Source organism: Onychostoma macrolepis, chromosome 14 (genome assembly GCF_012432095.1).
Source record: "Onychostoma macrolepis isolate SWU-2019 chromosome 14, ASM1243209v1, whole genome shotgun sequence".
Taxonomy (NCBI): Eukaryota; Metazoa; Chordata; class Actinopteri; order Cypriniformes; family Cyprinidae; genus Onychostoma; species Onychostoma macrolepis.
This window is the reverse complement of record NC_081168.1, coordinates 815,575-843,146: the sequence shown is the minus strand read 5'-3', so window position 1 is coordinate 843,146 and position 27,572 is coordinate 815,575. Positions and strand designations below refer to the sequence as shown.

The 27,572-nt window shown below is 39.6% G+C and overlaps 1 protein-coding gene across 1 annotated transcript; it reads left to right on the top strand.

Annotated features, from left to right (window-relative positions):
* Window positions 1–171: 171 nt before the first annotated feature.
* bod1l1 (biorientation of chromosomes in cell division 1-like 1) lies at window positions 172–19,968 on the top strand. The gene is given in 25 exon segments (XM_058798719.1): window positions 172–383; window positions 1,340–1,464; window positions 1,537–1,754; window positions 1,842–2,183; window positions 3,015–3,119; window positions 3,122–3,163; window positions 3,236–3,399; window positions 4,626–4,722; window positions 4,810–4,930; window positions 8,176–8,230; window positions 8,309–9,673; window positions 12,096–13,752; window positions 13,840–13,895; window positions 13,974–14,028; window positions 14,421–14,470; window positions 15,148–15,235; window positions 15,319–15,374; window positions 15,864–15,915; window positions 16,018–16,070; window positions 16,154–16,214; window positions 17,314–17,390; window positions 17,506–17,575; window positions 18,231–18,333; window positions 18,408–18,482; window positions 19,312–19,968. Coding segments are annotated over 25 exon segments (5,304 nt in total). The 5' UTR covers window positions 172–266; the 3' UTR covers window positions 19,412–19,968.
* The last annotated feature ends 7,604 nt before the right edge of the window (window positions 19,969–27,572 follow it).

The window sequence follows — 27,572 nt, the reverse complement described above, 5'->3', positions numbered from 1 at the left end:
AGGTGTTGCTCGTTTTAATTTTTATTAATTGTTACAATTATTATTATTATATATTGTGTGAGTTGTCACTAAATAAAGCATTTAAAACACACTTTTTATTTTTTTCAGTTGCAGCGCGACCTTTAGATGGCGCTGAATTTCCGCGCGTTTCTTCTTCTTCTCCTGTTTCCTGTGCGCGGTGTAAACTTCCGGCTGGTTGTTTATTCTGTGACGCGCCGCGGCGGTTCGGCTCGTTCCGGAGGTTCTGCCGGTGTTTCGGTTCCGCGATGGCGGCGCTTCACCCCGGGGATCCGCAGCTGGTGTCGGCGATCGTGAATCACCTGAAGACGGAGGGTCTGTTCGATCAGTTCCGGAGAGACTGTCTGGCGGACGTGGATACAAAGGCAAAACACACACATTTACCTCACAACAGCACCACAGTACCACGCTTTTACCATGATTTTAACACGGTGTTCTCTGAAGTAACTAGTGCTGTGGTATTTCTCTATAATACCATCACAGAACTAATAATGCATTATAGTTAATGTATTATTATATATGAGAATGTCTCGATTAACGGCTCTTTTTTAAATTCGCGCACTTTTATTAGCTAACTGTCAGTTGAGCAGCTCACAGGTTTCTGTTAATGATTAGTTTTGTGTCTGATATCAAATCTCTCATTGATGCGAAAAATGAATTAATATCCTGTAATGGTGACCGACCGTTGTGTTATGTTTTGTTTACATGAAATTTTGATGTTTGTGATGTAAATCAATGAGATGTTTATAACAGTGCAGCAGATACTGACATGAAATGATCTAAATATCAGCCGTCGCTCTATATCTCCAATAATATCTCAGTAAGATGAGATGTAAATGATCCAAACATATAATGCAATGCTGATGGAGAGATGAAGAAATAAACGCTCCTCAGAAGATGTGAGATGAAGATCATTCCTCCGCTGAGGAACAGTGAAAGTAAAGCTCCTCAGAAGATCCTGATGATCAGATTTGAGACGCACTGATTTTTCTAGAAAGTGATTGATGGAGAATCAAGTAAAGCTGAGCTGCTTCAGTAAGAGTTCATCTGGAGACATGACTGCAGTTATTCTGACCTTTACTTGATCAAAACCAGTCCAGATTTGACACGAGAAGCAGCCGCTGAAGCTGGACGCTTGTATAATTACACTAAAAGAGCTTTTACTGGATAAAACACTCTAAACTATCGATCAGACGACAGAAGACATGAGGAGATTGAGTTAGAAACAGGTTTAACAGCAAAGTTTGGTCATTTAGAATTTCACGGATCAGATATGACTCAGTAGCTTTATAGGGTTAATGTTGTTTTTTCTTTCTCTCAGCCGGCGTATTTGCACTTACGACAGCGAGTCGACAACTTTGTGTCCAACCATCTGGCAAACCACACATGGAGCCCACAGCTGAACAAGAACCAGCTGAGAAACAGCATCAGACAGCTGGTCCTGCAGTACGTCTCCGTCTCTCTCTCTCTCTCTCTCTCTCTCTCCTGTCCTTCATCATGTCTGTGTGTGTGGATCAGGTCCGGGATGCTGGAGCAGGGAGTGGACAGGATCGTGGCTCAGGTCGTTGATCCAAAGGTCCATCACACCTTTCGGCCGCAGGTGGAGCGCATCGTCCGGAAGTTTCTGTCTCCAAACAGCCACATGGAGGAGGATGAATTTCCTCCTGTAGCTCCGCCCCTTCCTGCAGAAAACCAGGAAGCTGAGCTGCTGACCGCAGACGACGGAGATGATGCCGGTGAGCTTCTCACATATGAGTATCCACAGTCTTCTCATTAAAAATGATCTGAAGTATAAGTCACGTTCTGCGGTGTTTCTCTGACAGCTCCAGCTGGGAGCTCCAGTGCTGATGTCCAGATCCCAGAGACCAGCGGCACTGACCACGATCACAGAGAGGAGGAGATGGACATCAGCCTCACCGAGGAGGAGCAGCTCGCCGCAGAGACGAAGGAGGAGCCGGAGGAGCAGCAGCCTGTGAAAGAGGAAGAGGAAGAGGAAGAGGAGGAGAAGGAAGCAGAGATGGAGGTGGAGACGGAGGAGGTGAAGGACGAGGGAGACGCAGGGAACAGCAGTAAATCCTCAGGGAAGATCCGAGAGGAGAACCGCGACTCTGACTCCCAGAAACCCTCCAGCGTCAAACAGAAGACCAGAGAGCGACTGAGAGAAGGTACGACAACAAACCCGTCAGAGAGATTAATCCTGTGTGCCGCTCGGCTTTTAGTGGCCGTTCCTGGCCTGTTTTCACTCCTCGTGTGTGTTGCACTGATTGTGTTTTATACTGATGCACCAACATTCATTTTGTGTAAAGTTTTCAGTTAACCAAATACTGAAACCAAAAATGTGTGTAATTTAACTCTTTATGCTGTTCAGAGGGTTTTATATGATACGTTTAACCAGTCATGCACTGTAAAAAAAAAAAAAAAAATTTAAAATTATAAATAAAACAAAAATAATTAGAGAATGTTTTTCAAGAAAATACTACTTCAGATTGTCATTTGTACTTTGTTCTTTCTTCCCGTAATTGTTTTGTGACATTTATGAGCAATTTCTGAGTGGAAAAGGATTTTGGTGTATTAAATCTTACAACAAATTATTTTCAAACAAATTGTACAGATTACTATAACATGATTTTTGGTCACGCTGTTGTAGTTTATTTATGTTTTGGGGCGTGAAATAGATACTGACAGTCAAAACGCCCTAATTTAACATCAGAGGTCAATTATTTCAGCCCTACGGAGTAATTTTGACCGAAACTGTAAATTAATTTATGTTTTGGACTCTTTCAGCCAAATATTTTGGTTTGTCAAAATGTTGGTGCATCATGAGTTGTGGGTTTTACTGCTGGTATTAGTAAAGCCATCAATCATATACAGTCACATCCAGTTATAGAGATTATTTTTCCCACTGTACTGCAGTGTACCGTTGCATCAAGGGTTGCAGCGCTGCGAGCTGTAAGTTCACGCTGTGGTTTCACTGGTGTGTGTGTGTGTTTTATTAGAGTACTCACTGGAGGACTCTGATCTGGACGGTCTCAGCGACATCACCGTGAGCTCGGTCCACACCAGCGATCTGTCCTCGTTTGAGGGAGACAGCGAAGAGGACGACCGCCGTCTGAGTCCACCGAGGAGGGAGAGATCAGCTCTGAGGGTGAGAAGCGCGTCACATGATCAGTCAGTGTGCGTGTCACTGCAGCACTCAAACACGTGTGTGTGTGTGCAGCTGAGGGGGGGCGGAAGACGCCGTCCGGTGAAGACTCTGAGGGCAGTCGGGAGAAGAAGCCTCGCGGCGTGAGACAGGGATACGTGCACAAACCCTTCCTGTACTCGCGCTACTACAGCGACTCTGATGACGAGGTGACGGTGGAGCAGCGCAGACGCTCTGTGGTAAGAACAGCTCTAGAAACCCTCGTTCACAAAACACCAGCAGAATTAATTGTGTGTAAAGCCGTTCAGTCCCACTTCATATTTGGTGGCCTTACTTGCATCAAAAAATAAGTACAATGTACTTATTGTGTTCATGTTGTTTTAGAAAATACATTCAGGTGTTTTTTAAAATATAAGTGCAATGTGTAAAACACGTATGTACACAATAAGTGCATTGTACCAAATGATTCATTTTAGTGTAGTAGTAGTTAAGGCCACCTAATATAAAGTTGGACCAGCTGTTCTCATGTAAATTTTTGTATAAATCAGTTTAAAAACCACAGAGTGTACCAAATGCTGTACAATTTAAAAAAGATCAAATAAAACTAGAAGACATTTATATATAATAATTGAGAAAAATCTTGTTTATTACTGTAAAGTTGCTTTGAAACAGTCTGTATTGTATAAAGCGCTATATAAATAAAGGTGACTTCAAATGTCATCAGGAAAAAAAAAATACATTTATTAAATAAATTTCATGTATTTTATGTTTGTATTTTAAAAATGTTATTTGGTTGTTTGAAAAAACAAACGTGAATGTTGCGTAAAACATACAAATGTTTTGTGCTCCGTTAGGTAAACTGAAACACTTTTTACTCGGAGTTGTTTAACTGAAAAGTATCTCCTGAATGAATTTTCCAAATTTGGTATTGTATTTATTTTTAATATGTTATATAGTTTTTTATTAATTGTATGATATAGTGTTAGAAAAACAATTTATGAATAAATACTATTAGGCAAACTGACAACTTTGTATTTTATTAACACTATTTATTATAATAATATATTATAGTAAAATTAATAATCATTTATTTAAATGTGAAAATATTTCTATACAAACATTTGATTTGCTCATAAAGCAGTGTATATAATAATAACGTTACAATACCTTTTAATGATTAAATTATGTTTCTATTCCAATGTATTTTTTTTATATGAACATTTAAACAGTGGCTGTCGTAAAACCGATTTTGACGATTCTTAGGATTTAAGAATCAATATTTGTTCATCCAACTGAAAAATTGATTCAAAACAGAAAATCCACATTTTCAACCCAGCCCACAAAATTGTTCTAATTATTGTTGTGATGCACAATTTTCATCTGGTTGTTGTTGTTGTTGTTGTCGTCGAAGTTCAAACCATTCTGATCTGATATAATTTTCTTAAATTTCACTTTCACTCCGCAGGCCAAAGACAAAGAGGAGCGTCTGTTGAAGCGGCAGCAGAACCGCGAGCGAATGGAGGAGAAACGCAGACTGAGAGCAGCTCAGAACGAAGAACAGGGTGTGTGTGTGTGTGTGTGAGTGAGTGTGTGTGTGTGAGTGAGTGTGTGTCAATGATCTGATCTCTGATGGGATTTTCTCCTCACAGATCGGAAGAAACAGGCGAGTCTGTCTGCGGATCAGAGACCTCGAGCCAAAGAGGCTCGAAAAGAGAAGAAGTTCCTTGAGAAGAAAGTGGCTCTGAGCAGACAGAGAAAGAGAGACTCCAGGTTTGTGGGTCAAACTTTGGTTCCCTAAAGTCAGCCAATCAGATTGGTGCTGGTGGTTTTTCAGAAAGCTCCATATAATGCATAAACAGACATTTATTTTGATAATCGATTAATCTAATGATTATTACAATGATTAAAATTAAGTTTGCACTAGGGGTCGACCGATTATCGGCGCCGATATTAAGCATTTTTATGGTTATCGGTATCGGTCATTTTCAAAACCGATAAAATTATTTAATTCTGAAACGCGCTATTTGGCTCTGATGCAGCCTGTCAGAACTCACCACTCTGTGGCCTCGAGCAGTCTCCGCCCACCGCGCATCTGATTTGTTGGGAGTCACGAGTCAGACCAATCAATGTGGAAGACTAAGGCACTCTCACTGAAAGCGCTTGCTACAGTTTCAGTGATCATCACGCATCAGTTGTCTCTCAAAGGCAGCAGCAGACGTTGCTTAAGTTGCAATAAATCACAATCCACTACACTGAAGTTGCAAAACACCTCAATATTGTCTATTTATGGTTTCCACGATGGGGAAAACACAGACGGAATCGCGGAATCCAGTCATGTAAAGGGAATTTACTGTATAACGCGGAGTCACAGAGTTCGTCAAAGTTTGGATGAATTAATCAAAAGTAGGTCAGTACACTTAAATCGACTCGTGCTATGGACTAGTATGTGTAAATATTAAGCTGCAAAAAGACTTATTTAAATATGAACTGTTCTGCATGTTCTGCGTTTCTCTGTATATTTGAATGGCTCAGACGCGCAGTTTTGATTATACACACACACACACACACTGAAGTGCGCGACGCTCGCTGTGTTTTCAGCATCTGCCGTCTCACTAAATGAGGACATAAATACATAAACTTCATGAGCATTTGACCATTTCATTTGAGTAAAACGATCGTCATATCATATACATAGGCTATACAGAAACTTAGGAGGTCCTCATGGCAACCCGTCAAAATAAAAGTTCGGTTTATCTACTAATACTACTACAACAATTACAACTTTTGTTTAAAAGAATAATCACACAATATGCTATTTCTTCCATGTTTTAATTTTAATGGTAAACCCATTTGTTTGCCAAAAAATTTAGTTTAACTCTCATTTGATTAAAAGATAACTGAAATTAATGTTTTATGGCTTCATTTGCACTGCACTGTAAATTAAAACTAATCGAAATTACTGTCACATAGGCCAAGATTAGGACGACATGAATTGTGACATTTCAATATGCTATTGAACCAAGTGTGCCTATAACAGGCTATTAGTGTTATAGTTTAATTAAAATAGTTGCATTCTTCTTCACAACTTCTACAATGGAGCTATGAAGACAATTAAATTATTTACACTTATTATATTATAATTATGAGAGGTTATGCTATTACACATACATTTCTAACATGTAAATTATTGAAGCCAAATACTTACATTTCCCCAAGCTGTTTAGCTGTAGTACAGTATTCATAGGCTTAATCATGAAGCATGCAGTGGCCCCACTTTTAACTCTCTTTATATTACCCTTATTGTAGATGGATGCATGGAGGATGACGAGAGTAAGAAGTGCAATCAACACCAGGGAAGGCAGTTTTTGTCAGAGCCCTTGTTATTCTTAATTTTGACATTAATTTTCATTTTTACATCAGACATAATATATTGGTTAAAAATATCGGTTATCGGTCCACTTGGTCTGTAATAATCGGTATCGGCATCGTCCCTGAAAAACACATATCGGTCGACCCCCTAGTTTGCACCACACTGGAGAGCTGCTTTATAACAGAAAATCAAGTTGTAATTCTGACAAAGCATCATTGACACTGTTTTTTTTTCTTCAATGTTTAATACAGTAAAGTTGCCTGCTTTAAATCGATTTCTTGTATAAAATGTCGTATAAATAAATGTGACGACTGGACTTTACTGGAGTACCGATTGCAGAGCTCATGCAAACTTATCCACATCGCTATGATCAGGTGCTTTAACTGCTGTTTTCTCATTTTTGTTGTGTTTATTTCGTTATTGAGAGGAAAGCGTGCAGCACATACAGATAAGCGTCGTGTGTGAATTGCGTCCGGAGGGCTGAATTACAGTCTTGCACTACAGCGCCACACTGGTCAAACCGCATTATTTCAGACCCTTACATCTCGGTCAAACAAGATCAAATGACTATTCGACAACAAAAATATTTGTCGACAGTTTTTTATTTTCCCTAAAACAGACTAGATGGTAAGACACTTCTCACTGACTACGTTTACATGGTCATCAGTAATCTAAATATTCACTTTATTCTAAATAAGACAATATTATGATTAAGGTGTTTACATGAGTTGCTTTTAGAATATTCCCGCTGTACATGTTATAGTGCATAGATCGAACAATGGCACACTTCATTACGCCATCCGACGTCCCCTCCAGAATAATTCTTCTTTGTTATGATGCCTGGTACAGTTTTGGGTGTTTCATTAAAGCAATAAGCTTAAAGAACCGTGGTTTACAGTAAATTTATAACAGTCTAACAACGCCACTTAACTGTTATAAATTCACTGTAAACCACGGCTTCACGGGGCTTATTGCTTTTATTAAACGGTTATTCCATATACGCAGCAAGGTTTCACAAAATAAAACAGAGCAAATAAAGTGTAATGATATTATTAATCAAAATATTATTCTTCCGGCAAACAATGTAGCTCCTCAGAAACGGTTGTGGTTGCAGCAAAGTGGTTGCCGAGCAACACACAGGTGTAAACAAAGGTGTATGTTACTTTGTAGGGTAATTTACAACAGCTTTGAACGCGGCTCAACCAATCAGAGTCAAGGACCGGAACTACCTGTTTTATAATTTTATTTTTCCGAAAGCTTCAAGTGCAGTTAATTATTTGTCATGCTATAAGTGCAAACAGACGACGGCGTTGTTGAAGCCACGCTCTTTTGTTTGCCATCAAACGGTTGATCACTGCTGCGTGTGTACCCTGTCGTAAAATGCGGTGAAAAGTCCTACACGATGGTAATAATGTGATTAAGGTGTGTACATGTCTATACTGCACTTAGATAATGTGACTACAATAGGAATATTCCACATGTCTTAATTCGATTTGTGTTTACTTTGAGTATGACTTTAGCCGGATTAAGGTAATCAAAAATCTCTGTTTACATGGTAGACTCTTAATCGGAGTATTGTCTTAATCGTGTCAAAATCAGAATATTGTTCTCCAAGTAAACATACTGACTGACTGTTTCTTTCCAGAAAAGAGGATGAGAGGAAGAAAAGTGATACTGAAGGTGATTCAGTCAACAAAGATGTAAGTGTGTCTCATTCTCCAGCTCGCCGCTCTCTCTCTCTCTCTCTGTAGTTTACGCTTCTGTCCGTCTCTCTGCAGGTGAAGCCCGCGGGTCTGAAGTCAGTGCGACGGCCGTCTGATCTGGAGGAGCAGCGCAGAAAGAAGACAGACAGCGAGGAGAAACTCCCTGACAAAAACCGCGTTCACTCCTTCATCCTGGACCTGGAGCTGGGAACAGAAGAACGCCGGAAAACCGTTCGGAAAGACTCGCTTTCCAAAGAAAAGGAGCGCAAAGAGAAGGAGAAAGAGCGCGGTGTCCCTGACGAACGACTCAAGCTCAAACTCAAGACGGAGAGCAGGAAGAGCGGAGACGCCACGGCCGACGAGAAAGACGGAGGCACTGCCAAAGGAGCAGCTGACGAGAAGAAGGGGTCAAAGGTCAAACCAGACAGGAAGAGTTCCGTGTCTTCCCGAGAAGGCAAGACAAGTGTGTCTGAAGCTGCGGATGAAGGGAACCTAAAGAAAGGAAAGACGGCTGTGAACGAGAAGGAGAAACCGAAGCCAAGCGTCAAGGGCGACTCGAAGCTGCTCCGGCGTCTGGACTCCACCGGCTCCTCAGAGGAGAGGTCAGAGGTCGAGACGGGTTCAGAGGTCAGCCGGAAGAAAGACAAGCAGCCTAAAGAGATTCCCAAGAGGTCCAAGAGTCACCCGGAGGCTAAAGTGGGAGAGAAGCCTAAGGTGCGGACGGATAGAAAGGATTCGTCTGCGGACAAGCCTCATCCGCAGAAATCCGGCTCAGAAACCGAAGGACCAAAGGTCAAATCCCCAACGGAGAAGCACAAGTCTAAATCCCAGAATCCCAAATCAGAGAAAAAAATAGAAGCCAAGACTAAACCAGGAACCGCAGAACAGAAAAAAGACGACAAGAAAGCCACAGAGGAGAAAACGAAGGACGCAAAGGTTGCAAAGAAATCGTCTGAGAAGAAGGTGCAGAAAGATTCAGACAGGAAGTCGGGAGGGAAGGAGAACCCGCTGGAAACCGTCTCCAGTAGCACAGCTTTACCAGACGACCCTTACGCCGCCCTGAGCGATGTCACTCCCGAATCTGAGGACGAGGAGGCGGTGCTTAAAGAGCCCTGCCCACTGTCTGCAGAAGCCGACGCCCTCTTGAGTCTGATGGACGTCCGCACCTCGGAGCTCGCTGTGCAGCAAGAAACGGAGGCTGATAGGAAGATGAAGGAAGCGGCGCTTACGCTGCTCTCCATGGATCCGGATATCACGCGCTCCTCGGCTCTCACAGCCGCAGGTTCTCAGATCGCAGTGGAGACGCTTCCTGTAGGCACTGAGGACACAGGAAGTGTGAAGGAGTACTCTGAGACCGAGTCTGCCGTAATCACTACATCTGCCGGCGCAGCGGAGCCCATGGAGACGGAGGCTCTCGGGTCACAGGAAGTGACATCAGAGGTAAACACGTGATGTCATACATTACCAGTCAAAAGTTTTTGAACAGTAAGATTTTTTTTATGTTTTTTAAGGAATCATCTTCTGCTCACCAAGCCTGCATTTATTTGATCCAATAAAAAAAACAGCAAAAGCAGTGAAATATTTTTACTATTTAAAATAACTTTTTCTAATTTAATACATTTTAAACTTTTTGATCAAAGCTGAATTTTCAGCATCATTTCTTCAGTGTCACATGATCCTTCATAAATCATTCTAATATGCTGATTTGCCGCTCAAGAAACATTTATGATTATTATTGTTATCAATATTTAAAACAGTTGAGTACATTTTTTTTCAGAATTCTTTGATCAGCATTTATCTGAAATGAAAAGCTTTTTTAACATTATACACTATACTATTCAAAAGCTTGGAGTAAATACTCAGTATATATATATTTGGGGGGGGGGGGTTATAGAAATTAGCAAGGAGCTTTAAATTAATCAAAAGTGATGATAAAAGACATTTATAATGTTACAAAAGATTTCTATTTCAGATAAATGCTGTTCTTCTGAACTTTCTATTCATCAAAGAAAACTGAAAAAAACTCGGTTGTTTTAAATATAATAATAATAAATGTTTTTTGAGCAGTAAATCAGCATATTAGAATGATTTCTGAAGATCATGTGACACTGAAGACTGGAGTAATGATGCTGAAAATTCAGCTTTGAAATCACAAGAATAAATTTCATTTTAAAATATATTCAAATAGAATACTACGGAGCCCCTAAAGGGACATTGGCAAAAAATAAAAAATGAAGACTTTCGCGTGCTCACAAGAAACTTTTTTGAGCTCAGGCATTACAGTTTCCGCTTGCGTCACTTCTGCCATCTTACAAAGAAGAAAACAAGAGCATGCATGTGCATGAATTAGCCTAATTGAGATCTATTTTGGCCTTCAATACTAAAACATCGTTTCTGTTCTTGCATTCGGACACAGATAAATCATCACTGAACGGCATAAGAACAGAATACATAGCCTAACATCTCAGGACTGTCCATCTGTACATAACTTCTCAAAACTTTTCATCTGTAGAATAGCACATTCATAATTCTTTCTATTTTCTCTATATTTTGTACATAACCTCCTAAAACATATGCACATTCATAATTCTATTTTATCTATATTTTTATTACCATATAGTTTTTTTTTTTTAATGCATTGTCTATTCTGTTTATTATTAGCCTTATATTTCTATTCTATAATCGTGACCTATTTTTAGCAGATTTCATTGAGGGATTTGACAGTGTGATGCAAAGATTAAGTATTTCAAGTGTAGGCTGTTATACACGCACAGTTTTTTTTTTTTTGCCATTTTTTGGGGGGGTTCTAGCTTTTACACTAGTCGGATACAAAACTTCCGTTTAAACGACAGTCAAATTAGTCGTAGCGCACATCCCTAGTTTACACACACACAAACACAAGAGATTCGTCTTGGTGACAGGAGCATCCAGTGGAGAAAGTACAGAGAGAGTGTAATCATGCATATAATTTAAGGTAATAGAATGAAATATAAGGCTAATAATAAACAGAATAGACAATGCATTAAAAAAAAACTATATGGTAATAAAATTATAGATAAAATAGAATTATGAATGTGCAAATGTTTTAGGAGGTTATGTACAAAATATAGAGAAAATAGAAAGAATTATGAATGTGCTATTTTACAGATGAAAAGTTTTGAGAAGTTATGTACAGATGTACAGTCCTGAGATGTTAGGCTATGTATTGTTGAGGTGGAATATAGCCTGAGGGAAAAAGCTGTTCTTATGCTGTTCAGTGATGATTTATCTGTGTCCGAATGCAAGAAAATAAACAATTTTAGTATTGAAGGCCAAAATAGATCTCAATTAGGCTAATTCATGCACATGCATGCTCTTGTTTTCTTCTGTGTAAGATGGCAGAAGTGACGCAACCCGGAAACTGTAATGCCTGAGCTCAAAAAAGTTTCTCGTGAGCATGCGAAAGTCGTTTTTTTTTTTTTTTTTTTTGCCAATGTCCCTTTAAGGGCTCCGTAGAATACAGTTATTTTAAATAGTAAAAATATTTCAGAATTTTACTGTTTTTGCTGTAATTTGGATCAAATAAGTGCAGGCTTGGTGAACAGAAGAGACTTCTTTAAAAAACATTAAAAATCTTTGACTGGTAGTGTAGCTTCTGCAGTCTCAGATTGTTAGTCTCATATGAAATGAACAAGATAACTGCACAGAATCACCGATCACCTTGCTGGTCTGAAATGCTGTCCGTCTTGCTGGCGTGCGCTAAAATACTCTCGCGACATCCTGTCGATCACAGCTGTCAGACGCAGACAGCGCAGCTGCTTTTAATCTGCTTTTTTTTTTTTATCAATTGTTTTCTGTAATGTGTTTATGCTTTTCTTTTTAGGCTGGTGATGAGCCGACGGATGAGAGAGACACACAAATGCGTACAGCAGACGCAGCTGAATCTACGCAGACTCTCAACGCAGACGCAGCTGAATTTACACCTGCGACCAATGCAGACGCAGCTCAGCCCACGCAGACACTCAACGCAGACACGGCTGAATTTGTGCCGGCGATCACTGAAGATGTAGCTGAGCCTATGCAGATCCTAACTGCAGATGCAGTCGAGTCCACGCAGACCCTCACAGCAGATGCTACAGAGTTTGTGCAGCCTCTCAATGTAGATTCAGATGAGTCAACTCAGACCTTCACTGCAGAGTCCACTTTGACAGTCAGGACAGATGCAGCTGAGCTGGCACAGACCCCCACTGCAGATGCAGTCGAGCCAATGCTGTCTGGCATTGCAGACGCTGCTGAGAGAGTGCAGACCCTTACTGCAGACATGACTGAGCCACCTGCACAGACCCTCACTGAAGATGCAGCTGAACCCACGCCAGCAGTCACTCCAGACGCAGCCGAGTCTGCACAGCCCCTCAGTGCAGACACAAAAGAGACGGATACAGATGAGCCTGTGCAGACCCTCTCGGAAAACGCAGCAGAACCTGCACCGAGAGTCACTGCAGACGCAGCCGATCCTGCGCAGACCCTCACAAAAGAGACTGAAACTGATGAGCCTGTGCAGACCCTTACAGCAGACACAGCTGAGTCTGTGCAGACCCTCACCATAGATACAGTGGAGCCTGCGCAGACCCTCACTGCAGACGATCCTGCGCAGACCCTCACTGCAGACATAAAGGACACGGATACAGATGAGTCTGCGCAGACCCTCACCACCGATACAACCGATTCTGCGCAGACCCTTACGAAAGAGACTGAAACTGATGAGCCTGTGCAGACCCTTACAGCAGACACAGCTGAGTCTGTGCAGACCCTCACCATAGATACAGTGGAGCCTGCGCAGACCCTCACTGCAGGCATGAGCGATCCTGCGCAGACCCTCACTGCAGACATAAAGGACACGGATACAGATGAGTCTGCGCAGACCCTCACCACCGATACAACCGATTCTGCGCAGACCCTTACGAAAGAGACTGAAACTGATGAGCCTGTGCAGACCCTTACAGCAGACACAGCTGAGTCTGTGCAGACCCTCACCATAGATACAGTGGAGCCTGCGCAGACCCTCACTGCAGACGCAGCAGATCCTGTGCAGACTCTCATTGCAGACACCGCCGATCCTGCGCAGACCCTCGCCACAGATACAGATGAGCCCGCACAGACCCTTACAGCAGACACAACTGAGTCTGCTCAGACCCTCACCACAGATACAGCAGACCCTGTGCAGACCCTCACTGCAGACGTAAAGGACATGGATACAAATGAGTCTGCGCAGACCCTCACCACAGATACAGAGTCTGCGCAGACCCTCACCACAGATAAAGAGGAGTCTGCGCAGACCCTCACCACAGATACAGAGGAGTCTGCGCAGACCCTTACCACAAATACAGATGAATCTTACAAAAAGACCCTTACAAAAGACACTGAAACTGATGAGCCTGTGCAGACCCTTACAGCAGACACAGCTGAGTCTGCGCAGACCCTCACTGCAGACGTAAAGGACACGGATGCAGCTGAGCATCTGACGGACTCTACAGACACAGGTTAGTGATGATGAGGAGTTATGTGTTTCTGATGGTGAGTGTGATTGTGTGGAGCACGTCTGAGTATAACCTGTGTGTCTGATGCAGGCGCTTCATCTGTCTCAGACGAGCAGGAACAGAAGTCATCAGACGCCTCTGAGACGGTAATGAATCAGAATCATTTCATCTGCAAATCTTCAACAGAAATCCTGTGCATGTCACTAATGATGTTGTCTGATCAGGTGGAGCAGACGGAGAGCAGCACGCGGAGAGGACGATCATCTGCTCAGAGGACAGGTGTGTATGGTTCTTACAAGGTGCTTGAAGTAAAATTTGAATTTTTGAAATGTTGGTGCTCAAAAAAGACCCTTTTGTTGAGTATCCTTGTTAACACGGTCGATCATGTCTTAAATGAATGTAAACAGTTGAGAAAGAAGTCAGATGTGTGTCAATATATTGGATCTGTACATTAGGTCTTAAAGTGACAGCAGCCTAATAAACCTGCTGCTGTCTGTGTTCAAACGACAAAGAGACAATCACTCACTGCTCATGACTGAATAACATTTGTAATTTTAACAAAGACTAATGTAAACTGCGACATTTACAGCACATTACTGACTCTAGATGTCATGTTTCCTGAATGAATAAGTTGTGGAATCTGAATTTAAATGCTGTTTTTCTGACTGCAGCAAATCAAAGCAGAACCGATACTGAAAAAGAGCAAACAGCTTCTAAAGAGGTGAGTTTCTCTCTCTCTCTCTCTTTCTCTCTCTTTCTCTCTCTCTCTCTCTCTCTCTCTCTCTCTCTCTCTCGTATGGAAGCAGATTTCTGGCATGTAAGAAAAAAACCTGCTGTGGTGAGTCATGACCAAAGCGTCATAATTATGAGATGAAAAGCTGAAATTTGACTTTAAAAGTCATAATTATGACATGCTAAATAATTATATGACTAAAAAGCAGAATTAGACATACCAAGTCATAATTATTAAGTAAAAATTATGACATAAAAATCATAATAATGAGAAAAAAGTTGAAATTAGACATTTTTAAAAATTGAAATTATGATCAAATTTTCATCTTTTTTTTTGCCTTTATCTCATAATTTAAATTCATGCCAGTTTCGACTTTTTGTCATAGTTTGTCTTAGTATGTTAATTTTGACTTTTCTCTATCTATTTAGTGTTTTTCATCTCATAATTATGACTTAGCATGTCATAATTTTGTCTTAGTTTGTCATAATTACAACATTTAAAGTCATGAATTTTACTTTTCATCTCCTAAGTATGACTTTTAAAGCCATAAGCGTGATTTTATTCCCTCTTATGCGGCGGAAATTGACTTTCATAATCAGTTCTTCCAGTTTTTCAACTTCGTTGCTTGTCAGTGAATAAATGAATAAAGTAACTGTGTTTGACAGTGTGAGGATGAAGAGGAGGAGAGGTCGAGCAGGACTCCACGCAGAGGAAGATCCTCCAAAGCATCTGATGCTCCACAGAGAGAAGCAGGTGAGTCTCAGTTACACCTGCGGCGAGCCGTACTCACCTCACACACCTGATCATGTGACCCTGTTTCTCTTCTTTCCCATAAGGCTCTGCTTCACAGCCGAAGGAGGTGGAGCCAGCCGTGGAGGACGAGCCAAAAGAGGTGCGTTTGATTGTGTGTTTGGCTGATTCTTCAGTTAGAGAAAAACGAGATTTAAAAAATAATTCTCTTTTTAAAAGACTAATTACTGTAGCTTTAAACTTGCATTTTGAAGTGTTGAAATGTTGGAGAATGTGTAGAGTTTGTTGTTCACCCAGACTATTGAACTCTATAATTATTTTATGAAATGTTTTAAAATCAGGGAGCTTCTGCTTTTCCTAAGATCATAGTTTCAGTTCATATTATTTATGTGTAAATAAAGAATGATGCCATCGTCACACCAAACATTTACAGCTCATTTATTGGTATATGATGGAGATACTATCAGATCCAGCGTTACTTTAATATTTGACCATCACACTTTATATCAAAATCCAGTAGAAGGTTCTTGAAGACCGTGATGAGGTTCGTTCCAGGTCATGTGATCAATGACTCGCAGATGAATCATAGTTTTTGATGGGACTGAAGTGTTTGTGTTGATGTTGTTTTCAGCAAAACCGCAGGAGTCGCCGCTCCACAGCTCAGACCAGAGACACTCCTGCAGGTGACTCACACACACACACACACACACAGAGACTCACACACACACACACACACCTTTCTGTCTGTGGATCATCACTTCACCTCTCTGTCTCTCTCTCTCTAGTGAAACCTGCACTGAAACGGAAGAGATCAGACGATCTTCCTGCTTCTGCTCCAGTAAGTGTGTGTGTGTGTGTGTGTGTGTGTGTGTGAGAGTGAGTGAGAGAGATGAAGAGCTTTATAATGAGTGTTTCTTGCAGGACTCGACAGCAGAGATGAAGGAAGAACCAGATCAATCTGCCAAACAGAGAAAAGATGAAGGTCAGTAGTTTTTATCCAGTGTCTTCTACATAAAGGCCCCAATATACTTCAAACGAAATCGAAGAACGAAGTGATATGACGTCATTTTGAACAAAATCAGGCCGAAACTAAGTTTGTTTTGAGTTCGTTTCAGCAGTTCGAAACAACTCACCAATGCTAAGTTTCTGGGGGAGTTCGTTTTGGTTCCTAAACACCTTTGAGCTAGCATTGGTCCGTGGTGATTACGCAATCGGTGGGTGTGTTCAGGAACTCCGCCGCCTTTGACCTGCAAATGTTTTTTTTTTCCCGGTTCGTTTCTCATTCATCGGACTGAGGTCAGGCAGGAGGACAACATCTCCAAGTCACTAGCAACATAAATACACAGTGTCGAGTAGCTGAGCGGCCACAGATATATCCGCACCTGTACGATCGCTCGCGGAGAGACTTTAAAGATTCAGGGAAAGCATTTATTCCTAGAAAGAAATCACAACGAAGCTTGGTGTCGATGACCCGGAGTTATGCAAAAAGCAACGTAGAGAAACATCAGATGCAAGTTTTCCAAAACCATGAGAAGAGTGAAAGGAAAGAGTAAAGATATAAGGTAGCAAGTACCAAATACATGTTTCAAATGAATGTTACACCATACTGCTGCTGCTGCTGCTGTTCTTTTAATAAGCGAATTTAAAAGGTATACAATAAATGAAATGCCAAAAGAACATACAATAATAAACCTTTGTTTTGATCAAATCATGACACCACATAAAATATAAAAATGTGTAATTTATCCAGTTTAATAAAAGACTTAGATACACCATTGTTGCATCGTCGCGAGCATCGTGACACGTGTTTACATTAATCTACGCCCCGCCTCCAGCAGCGGGGGGGTGTTGGAATGTTCGAAAACAGTATACCGTCGCTCACCTTTTCCAACTTCTTTTTGCCCCCAAACGAAGAATGAAAATGAACTTTGTTTGAAGTGTATATCGGGGCCTTTAATCTTCATTGTATGTAAAAGAGCAGCGCGATCATTCTGTTAAACGTCTCATTTTGTGACAGTCGTACAGAATGATGCCTGAATGTTCATTATACTCCGTGTTTGATTTGCCTCTGTTTCTCTCAGCGAGTCCGTCTGAAGATCAGGACACCATCAAAGCAAGTGATGAAGAGGAGGAGAGGAAGGATGAGGAAGATGTGACAGTGAGCAAACAAACACTCCTGACACTCTAACTGCCTGTGATCACAGACGGATGAATGAATGACTGACGTGTGTGTGTGTGTGTGTGTGTGTGTGTGTGTGTGTGTGTGTGTTCAGGAGGACCGGCAGCAGAAACCGACCCGCCGCGGACGACCCACCAAAACATCCTCCGCCACAGACGACTCAGGTGTGTAGAACCAATTAATAGCCCACTGTAAAATATTAATACTGTAAAAATGCATAAAATATTTCATTTCTATTAAACTACATTATTATGTTTATTTCTTACTCATTATAGTATGGTTATAGTACTGCATTTATTATATACGTTTTTCTTTTTTTATTTTAATCTAATTTATTAATTTATGAATTTGTTTTAATCTGTTTAATTTTTTTGTCATGTTTTTCTTTTCTTATATTATTCTATTTATTTATTATTCTATTTATTTTTATTTTAATCTGACATCAATTTTGTCTTTATTCACTTATTTTAATCTATTTAATATATATATATTTGTGTTTTTTTTAATGTTTTTACATTTTTTATTTTTTATTTTAATCAAACTTTGTCTTTTTGTTTGCTTTTTTAAAATTTAATGCATTAACTCATTTATGAATTTCTTTTAGTCTATTTATTTTAATTTAATTTTTGATTACATTATTTCATTTATTTCTTATAGTCCTGTCAGTACAGAATTTATTTTCAGATTTTTTTAATCCTATTTTTTTTCTCATTTATTTACTTAACTTATGTAATTATTTGTTTATTTAATTCTAGTTTTTGATGACATTAATTTGAATCCTGCTCTAGAGGTTTTTCAGTCTGTTTGTCTGGTTCACAGATACGGGAGCATCAGAGAAAAGAGACGGAGAAAAAGATGATGATGAAGAAGAGACCAAAAGCAGAGCGACGACCCGCGCCGCGTCTCGTCTGGAGGCAGAGAAGTACGACAGGCGTCTGATGCTCCGACGCTCACGGCTCAGTGCATCCAGACTCATTTCTCTGCTTTGTTTTTCAGGAATAAACCCAGCAAACCGTCCACTCGAGCTGTCAGTAAACTCAGCGGGAAAGAGGAGAACTCTCCAAACACACGGTCTGTCTGTACATCTGAGGAATATTGTTTGGCATAGTTCAGAATGAATACTAGTGTGCCGCGCACTGTCTGCTTATATAGAGCCTCGTTATATCACTGTATTAGTTTTTCTTACTCATTATAGTACTATTACTGTATTTAATGATTTGTGTCCCTGCAGCACAGAAGCAGTCATAAGCAGCAGCTATATTTGTAGCAATAGCCAACAATACATTGTATGGGTCAAAATTATCAGTTTTTCTTTTATGCCAAAAATCATTAGGATATTAAGTAAAGAAGATGATTTATTCAGCTTTCAGATGATGCATAAATCTCATGACTGGTTTTGTGCTCCAGGGTCACATTTACTTTTTTTTTTTCTTATGCATTATAGAACTGTTTTATTTATCTAATTTTATTGAATTTTTTAATTTTTATTTTGTAGTACTGCTATGGTACTTTATTTATTTATCTATTTTTTTTTTATATATCTTTTTCTTATTCTTTATAGTATTATGTTTATTTATCTAATTTTTGAATTATTTTTTCTCGCTCATTATAGTTGTAGTACTATATCAATTTATCTAATTTAAGTTGTTCAAACAGTAGTTTGCTGCAGTCACATGACCTTTTTATGCTTCATATTTAATACAGCTTGTGAATACAGATGTTTTGCATTTTGACTTGTGTATAAATGAATCTGATCTAATGAGTCAAAAAAAAGTTAAGAATCACTTACTGTTCAATCGTCACACTGGAAATGAAGTCATGCGCTTTGCATTATGGGATGTAATGCGTTCTTTAACAATAGGTCATGAACACTGATGCTGTGTGTGTGTGTGTGTCTCAGATCGGCGAGGGGACGCAAGCGTGACTCGAGTCCTGCTCTTCCTCGCACACGTGGAGGACAGAAATCTGACGAGCCGCCTTCAAAAAGAGCCAAACGATGATGAGTCCCGGCTTGATCTCCTCGAGGCCATCGTTAGCAGTAGTTTGAAGGTCAGAGAGTGTTGGGAAATGAATCTGAATCAGAGCAGTCCAGAATCAACATGATGGAGATCTGCAGACGAATCAAGACTGATGAAGAAGAGCTGCTGTGTGTGTAAACTCATCCAATTCATCAGCGCCAGTGTTGACTATGAGAAACTGTGTGTGTGTGTGTGTGTGTCAGAGATGCTCATTCTGTGAATGTCAGTATTTTTCATTTTATATTTTTACCTTTTTATTATAAACCCCAATATTGCTCTGATCCAATCTGAGGTGTTTTTTATATGTTGTTTTGTGCAAGTTTTTTATTTTATGGTTCAGTTATTACCTTCATTGTTAAAATGTATATAAATCACCAGTATATGAGAAGTCTTTAAGGTTTTGGGGTTTAGTTGAACTGTTCTGGTGTCAAAGACAGTTGGTTTACCAGAGGAACCTTAAGAGACCGAGCCTGATAATCCAGACCGATTAATAAGTGTTTGAGAGTGTGTGTGTGTGTGTGTGTGTGTGTGTGTGTGTGTGTGTGTGTGTGTGTGTGTGTGTGTGAGGCTCTGTGGTGTGTGTGTGTGTGTGTGTGTGTGTGTGTGTGAGGCTCTGTGGTGTGTGTGTGTGTGTGTGTGTGTGTGTGTGTGTGTGTGTGAGGCTCTGTGGTGTGTGTGTGTGTGTGTGTGTGTGTTTTTGTGAAAAGTCAGGACATAGATGTGTATAATGACGAGGGTATGGCAGGTATTACAAGGTGAAGGTGGCATCTCAGGACATTGACCCATGTCCCCACTTTTCAAAACGCTTATAAATCACTCAGAATGAGGTTTTTTTGGGGAAAGTTGAAATGCACAGTCTCCTGTAAGGGGTAGGTTTAGGTGTAGGGCAATAGCACATACAGTAAGTACAGTATAAAAACCATTACGCCTATGGAGAGTCCCCACTTTTCACAAAAACGAACGTGTGTGTGTGTGTGTGTGAGAGAGAGAGTGTGTGTGTGTGTGTGTGTGTGTGTGTGTGTGTGTGTGTGAGAGAGAGTGTGTGTGTGTGTGTGTGTGTGTGTGTACCTGGGGTCCGTTCTTCGTACGTCACTAACTCAGTCAGCTGGATTTGATTGTTGATGGTTTCGCTTAATCATGGATTGTTTGGTTCATCGAAGCTCATCCTGGACTTGTTGTCATAGCAACGGGTCCGTAAGCTTAAATCTGCTCGGGAGCAGCTTATTTCATGTAAACAGGATTAGATTGCATCTTTTTAAGCAGAATTGATACTTAAAATCTATCCCAGCCATGCGTTACTTTATAGCGTTACAATAATTTAACATAATAATAGTTTAAAAATGAACTTGAAAATAATATAACAATATAATAATATTATATAACTGTTGTGTAGTATGTAATACTGTAGACAGCCAGTTTTACTCATTGAAAGATTTGTTAGTGATGAAATAATTACTTTATAATTGTACTGGAGTCTTACACACATGCTGTACAGTTAATCTGAGTCGTGCATTAATTTGAGTGATGACAGATATTATGGGAGGGGCTTGATGGAGCAGGAGATGCAGATAACTGGATCTCTAAGAAACTTTAATGCTGTCCCATAAGAAATCTGTTTCAAAGATAAATTTAAATGAATTGCTAATTACAACATTGAAGTAAGAATGTAAAGCCTGTACAAATACTAGAAATCACAAATATAAATAATTGGGAATCATGTAAAAAAAAAAAATAATAATAAACTAAAAAAATTCAAAATACATTTATGTAGTTTTGTTCGCTTGGCTGTTTCCTTATAAAGGTCCAGAAATTTGTCAAGTTTTTCGTCAGGTGTCTTTGATGATATGATGTCATTACGTTGCTGTTTTGCCGCCAGCCAATCACTGCACTGCTGATCGTGGTTTCGAGGATCGATACATCTGCCCTTTTCAGGGAACACGAGAACACGCAGTAATCTTAGACAGCTTAATCCAGATATTTTAATCTAATACGCAAATTCGTTTGAAGAACCAAATTAGCCAGAGATCAGTTATCAGGATTATAAGATCTGGCATCTTTCAGATCATCTCAGATGTAATAAGCGACGTACAAAGAACGGGCCCCTGTTTTTCTATTCAGGTGGGGACTTAAACCTGAACACACACAGACTCATGGGGACTCGTGTCACGGGTAAACAAGCTAATAAATCACACAGAATTAAGTTTTAGGAAAATCTGAAAATGCCTGTAGTCTCCTGTAAGGGGTAGGTTTAGGTGTAGGGTTGGTGTAGGATAATAGCACATACAGTAAGTACAGTATAAAAACCATTACGCCTATGGAGAGTCCCCACAAGGATACCAAACCAGACGTGTGTGTGTGTGTGTGTGTGTGTGTGTGAGTGAGAGAGAGAGAGAGAGATTGTGTAAGTGTGTGTGTGTGTGTGTGTGTGTGTGTGAGTGAGAGAGAGAGAGAGAGAGAGTGTGTATAAGTGTGTGTGTGTGAGAGAGAGAGAGTGTGAGTGTGTGTGTGTGAGAGAGAGAGAGTGTGTGTGAGAGAGAGAGAGTGTGTGTGTGTGTGTGAGAGAGAGTGTAAGTGTGTGTGTGTGTGTGTGAGGAGAGCGAGTGTGTGTGTGTGTGTGTGTGAGGAGAGCGAGTGTGTGTGTGTGAGAGAGAGAGAGAGAGAGAGCGTGTAAGTGTGTGTGTGTGTGTGTGTGTGTGTGTGTGAGAGAGAGTGTGTGTGTGTGTGTGTGTGTGTGTGTGTGTGAGAGAGAGAGTGTGTAAGTGTGTGTGAGAGAGAGAGTGTGTGTGTGAGAGTGTCAGAGAGTGTGTCTGTGTGTGTGTGTGTGTGTGTGTGTGAGAGAGAGTGAGTGTGTGTGAGAGAGAGAGTGTGTGTGTGTGTGTGTGTGTGTGTGTGTGCGTGTGTGTGTGTGTGTGAGAGAGAGAGTGTGTGTGTGTGTGTGTGTGTGTGTGTGTGTGTGTGTGTGTGTGTGTGTGTGTGTGTGTGTGTGTGTGTGTGTGTGTGTGTGTGTGTGTGAGAGAGAGAGAGTGTAAGTGTGTGTGAGGGAGAGAGAGAGTGTGTGAGAGTGTCAGAGAGAGAGTGTGTGTGTGTGTGTGTGTGTGTGTGTGTGTGTGTGAGAGTGAGTGTGTGTGTGTGAGAGAGAGAGAGAGAATGAGAAAGGCTTTCAGAAAGAAGGGGTTTTATTTCTGCGGTTCAGCTAAGAATAGATTATTCCGTCGCTCATTTATTATTGGCCGTTTTAATCGAGTGCAGCAGGAAACAGCTGTGTGTGTTTTAACAGACGTTCTCATTTGTTCCAGTAGGAGGCTGAATATGATCTCTTTAGATGTTCCATTCAGTTATTTCCTTCATTTGCAGGTCATTTTTAAACTCTGCAGCAGTATATCGTTCTGCCAGCTCTCCCTCAAACCCAAACCAGGGTCTACAGAGGTGATCAAAAATATGACAATGCTTAATTAAAGATCCCTAATTCCTGATCCCTAATGCAAATATAATGCAAAAATGGTGTTGTTTCCTCAGTATTTCTGTCTTGTTTTCCAGCACAAATACCTAAACGTTCTTAAATCAAGATACATTTACTGGAGAAGCAGAATGACGATGGGTTTCTGAAAATGTATCAAAAATGAATTTAGTGTTTGCTTAAAACAAAAATATCTGCCAATGGGGTCAGAAAAATAATCTTTTCACTTTTTTTTGCCCCATTAGCACTTATTTTTTTGTAGAGAAAAGAAAAAATGTGTAGTATATAAATTAATAATTAAATTATAATAAACTATAATGACACTAACTAGAAAGCTAATTATAATGTTTTTTTTTACTTTATTTAACAAAGAAATCCTCTGAGATTAAAATATTAAGAACTTTTTACAGGTGTGTCTTTAATAATTGGCAGGAAAATAGTATATAGGCTACACAAAATAACATGCATTAAACAGCGTCAAAAACATCTGCAATGCGAGAATTCTTTCGATTCCGTTTAAAATTCATATATGTGTGTCTAGTATTTGTGTATTTTTTCCTTTTCTTTGTTCCTCTCTCTACCTGTGGTTTTCCACGAAGTGGCGCCAGAAGCATCGTTGTCTTTCTCTGTTCAGCTGAATCTACAGCCTGGTGCTTCACTGACATGCTGAAAATAGCCAATATAGCACTACAGAGCAACAACAGTAACCCAGCCACGACATAACAGATGAAGCGAGTTCTGCAGTAAGAACACGTGTGATTTGATGTTGCTGTTGTTGGTTGATTGGCTCTGGTCGGGGTTCGGGTTCTGTTCTGAGCTCAGTGTGTTTGGGGTTTCTGCGATAAGGCTTTTTGTTTACTTCTGAATGTGTTTGAGTGTGTGGCGCTGACCTGTTTCTGCAGGTTTTAACCCATGTTGAGGATGTCGGGAAAATCGTTTTTGTGACCCTGGACCACAAAACCAGTCATAAGGGTCTAATTCAGGAAACTGGATTTTCTTTTAAACCTATTTTCCGAGCAGCCTGTCTCATGAAAATGCGAATAAATAGTACGCCAAATAAAAACAGAAAATCGTGTTATTGATACGCAAAAAAAAATCTATCACAACCACAATCCTATACTCATTGCGTATCATATGCACGCCGAAGTCAATTTCTGAGTATAAACAGTACACCAAATGGAAACGGGCTATTCATGCTATTGATACGCACTTTTATGAGATCGGGTTGAAAACTGATAAAAGCTTATAGAATTTCCAAACGAATTTTAAATATGTTTATAATAAAGTTGTGTGTACAAAATATGATAAAGGCTTCTGCACAATAACGATAAAACAATGATTAAACTTAGATAATTCGATTCTTTATTCATTATTCGCTATTTTGTAGATGTAAAGTTTTAAAAAATCGTTTTGAACTTAATGCAGAAAAGGGTGCACGGCCATCTTGTCCAATCAAATTTAACGCAGTCGTAATTACCTCTTCACAACTAGTTAATACAAACTTCCCAAGATCTGAACGCACCGTATTGCTTGTCTAAGATTATGGTCACATTAACGACGAAATTTACTGTGGCAGAAGTCCATTGTGTAATAGTGCAGTGCTGTATATGATGCACTTTCAAACCTTTTTTTCTCTCATGAGCAACTGAACCCAAAGCGAAGTGTGCTTGTGGAAAGGTTTCGCTCCTACAGGAAATTCCCAAATGCGGAGATTCCTATTGAAATGTCTGCGAAAATTCGCCGAACAAGGCTGCACGTGACCGCACCTTATAAGCAGTTCAGAGATTAAACTTTTCCTTTTATTATTTTTTTGTTTTTTTGTTTTGCAAATCAAAGCAGGTGAGTATTAACTCGTTTTCTTGATGCGGGTCTGAACTTCTGCATCCTGCAGGTTTCTCTCTATGAATGAGGGCTTTTTCCGTTTCCATGGTAACAAACCTCTTGCATCCCTTGTTTTTCTGCGTCTGTCTGCTCGTGTTCCGCGAGGAGCCGCTGTCAGAAGCAATGAGGGACCGAGTCAAACGCATCTGGACGAGATGGGGTTTTAAATCGCCGCACATGAGTTTCATTTGGCAGGAAAAAGAAGAAGACAGAAAGGCTTTCATACTGGTATGAAGGCGGGGATGCTGTCATCCGTGTCACGCCATTCTTTCATGAATGTTTTTTTCCTGTAGAGTCCTGCATGCTGCTGCTTTCACACACAGAAGGTCTGTCAGATACTGTTAAAACTCATTTGACAGTCATATCACACACACACTCACAGAGCTATGTAGCCTAAATAATATTAATTATAATTACTACAGACCAACGCGAACTTGCACATTCATTATTGCTTTATTATATGATTCATTTTCCCATTGAGGTCATAGTTTTGTCAGGTTTTTACTGACGCATTTGTGACCCCGGCCTGGACCACAAAACCAGTCATAAGGGTCAATTTTTTGGAATTGAGATTTATACAAGCTGAATAAATAAGCTTTCCATTGATGTAGGCTATGGTGTGTTATGATCGGACAATATTTGGCTGCGATACAACTATTTGAAAATCTGGAATCTGAGGGTGCAAAAAAAATCAAAATATTGAGAAAATCACATTTAAAGTTGTCCAAATGAAGTTCTTAGCAATGCATATTACTAATCAAAAATGAAGTTTTGATATATTTACGGTAGGAAATTTACTAAATATCTTTATGGAACATGATCTTTAATATCCTAATGATTTTGGCATAAAAGAAAAATCGATAATTTTGACCAATAGGTTATTGCTAAAAATATACCCGTGCTACTTATGACTGGTTTTGTGCTCCAGGGTCACATTTGCTAATAAACATTTTTGACTACATGCACCACCCTTGACTTTGAGACTTTAGTTCAAACATGTAAAGCAAATGCAATGGTTTTGTGCTTCTTTGTTGTTATGCAGCGGGAATGAATTGCTTTGAAGTTTATTGCGCCAGACGCCTTCAAAATCCTCCGCGTGCACGCGCAATTTATGTTGCGCGAACGTGCCAGTTTCCCCCACGCGTGCACGCTCGCGGTGAACCATCGCAAACATCTGCGGTCACGCGCAGAACCACAAATATTCAAGTGACTTATCAGACAGATAGCAGCGCGCGTGAGTGAGGCGCGCGGCCGCTAGATGGAGAGAGAGGCGCGCGCGCGCTGGAGTTCAGCAGACTTACTGATATTTACTAAGAAAATCATTTCTGAGCATAATTTTAACCGGATAACATTTTAAGTGCCTTGTGCGAGGGAAAACACAACTTCCTTCAGATTTAAATTTGTGCTAAAAGATGTCCTTTATTCTCAATATCAGCATCTGAATTAATCTAATAGTTTAACTGGTGAAAGTTTAACTATTAACTGTAAAATGGGCTACTTATATTACATATTTCATGGTAATATATTATACTATTTGATCATATTATATTAAAGGTCAGCAGTAATTTTGTAATTTGTGTTGATTAAATATGCTATTTAGTGAATAAAGCAGCAGAATCTATATTTTCTGTTCTGACGCTAAAAGCAGGACAGACAAATATGTACAATTATACTGGATTAGAAAAAAACCCGATAGAAAACGCAGTGCGATTAGCTATGTGAGAAAAGAGGAGAGATTGGTAAACATTGTTTTACTTTTTATTAATGCATAAATCGAATTTAGGCTATACTGGAACTTCACAACGCGATAAAAATAAAAAATCAGTATGACGCTTAAAGTCCAACAACATGATTTATTATTTGGAATTAACACTGAATTAGAATTTTTATTTTATTTTATTATTATTTTATTTTTTTTTTTTACGTTTTATTACGTATTACGTTTGATAATTTCCCGTCAACGCTTAACAAACCGGATTGGTTTATTAAATAGGCTACGTTAAACTCAGTTAATAATTTACTGATAGCCGTAATATAATTAATTACAATTTAAACTACTGCTAATGTATGTCCTAAACGTTCACAATATATAATACCATAGCTTATATATATTAATCTAAACAAGAATGCCAGAGCCACGATATCACAATAAGAAACTTATTTAATGTGACACTTTATTTATGCAGTAGGCTATTTGAGGAAAGTTTGCCGAAATCAGCTGCATCAAAAATAAGAATAAAGAGAAAAATCGAATAAGAAAATACTTTTTGTTTGTTTATTATTATTATTATTATTATTATTATTATAACAACTAATGCTGTTGCTGTTAAAAGGAAAATGAAGACAGAGTCTTACGCATAGGCTATAGTAAATTCGTATTTTTCTGGTACCGTTTTTAGGCCTCATTAATTTTCAATGCCACAAACTTGTTCAAATGTGACGCGGATAAGAGTCGAAATTAGTTTGACGAAACATTTTAATCTTATTTTTAATTAGTGACTATTTTTGTGGAATAAACGAAATCTGTTAAAACTCATATGCGGTTTGATTGTGTCAGTGCTTTTAATGATCAAATTTAAAATTATTAATCAAAAGATACAAATAATTCACCATATATTAAATGACACAAGGCCGTCGCGACCCGCAAACACGACTGGAGCGCCAGACGAGCACCTTTTAAGTCGTGATAAATTAATTAATAAAATATATGGCATCTCTTTCATCTAAGAGAAATAGATAGCCTACTCACAAGTGTAAATCCATTTGATCCGACGGCGAGTGACCTGAGAATAAAATCACGCATAA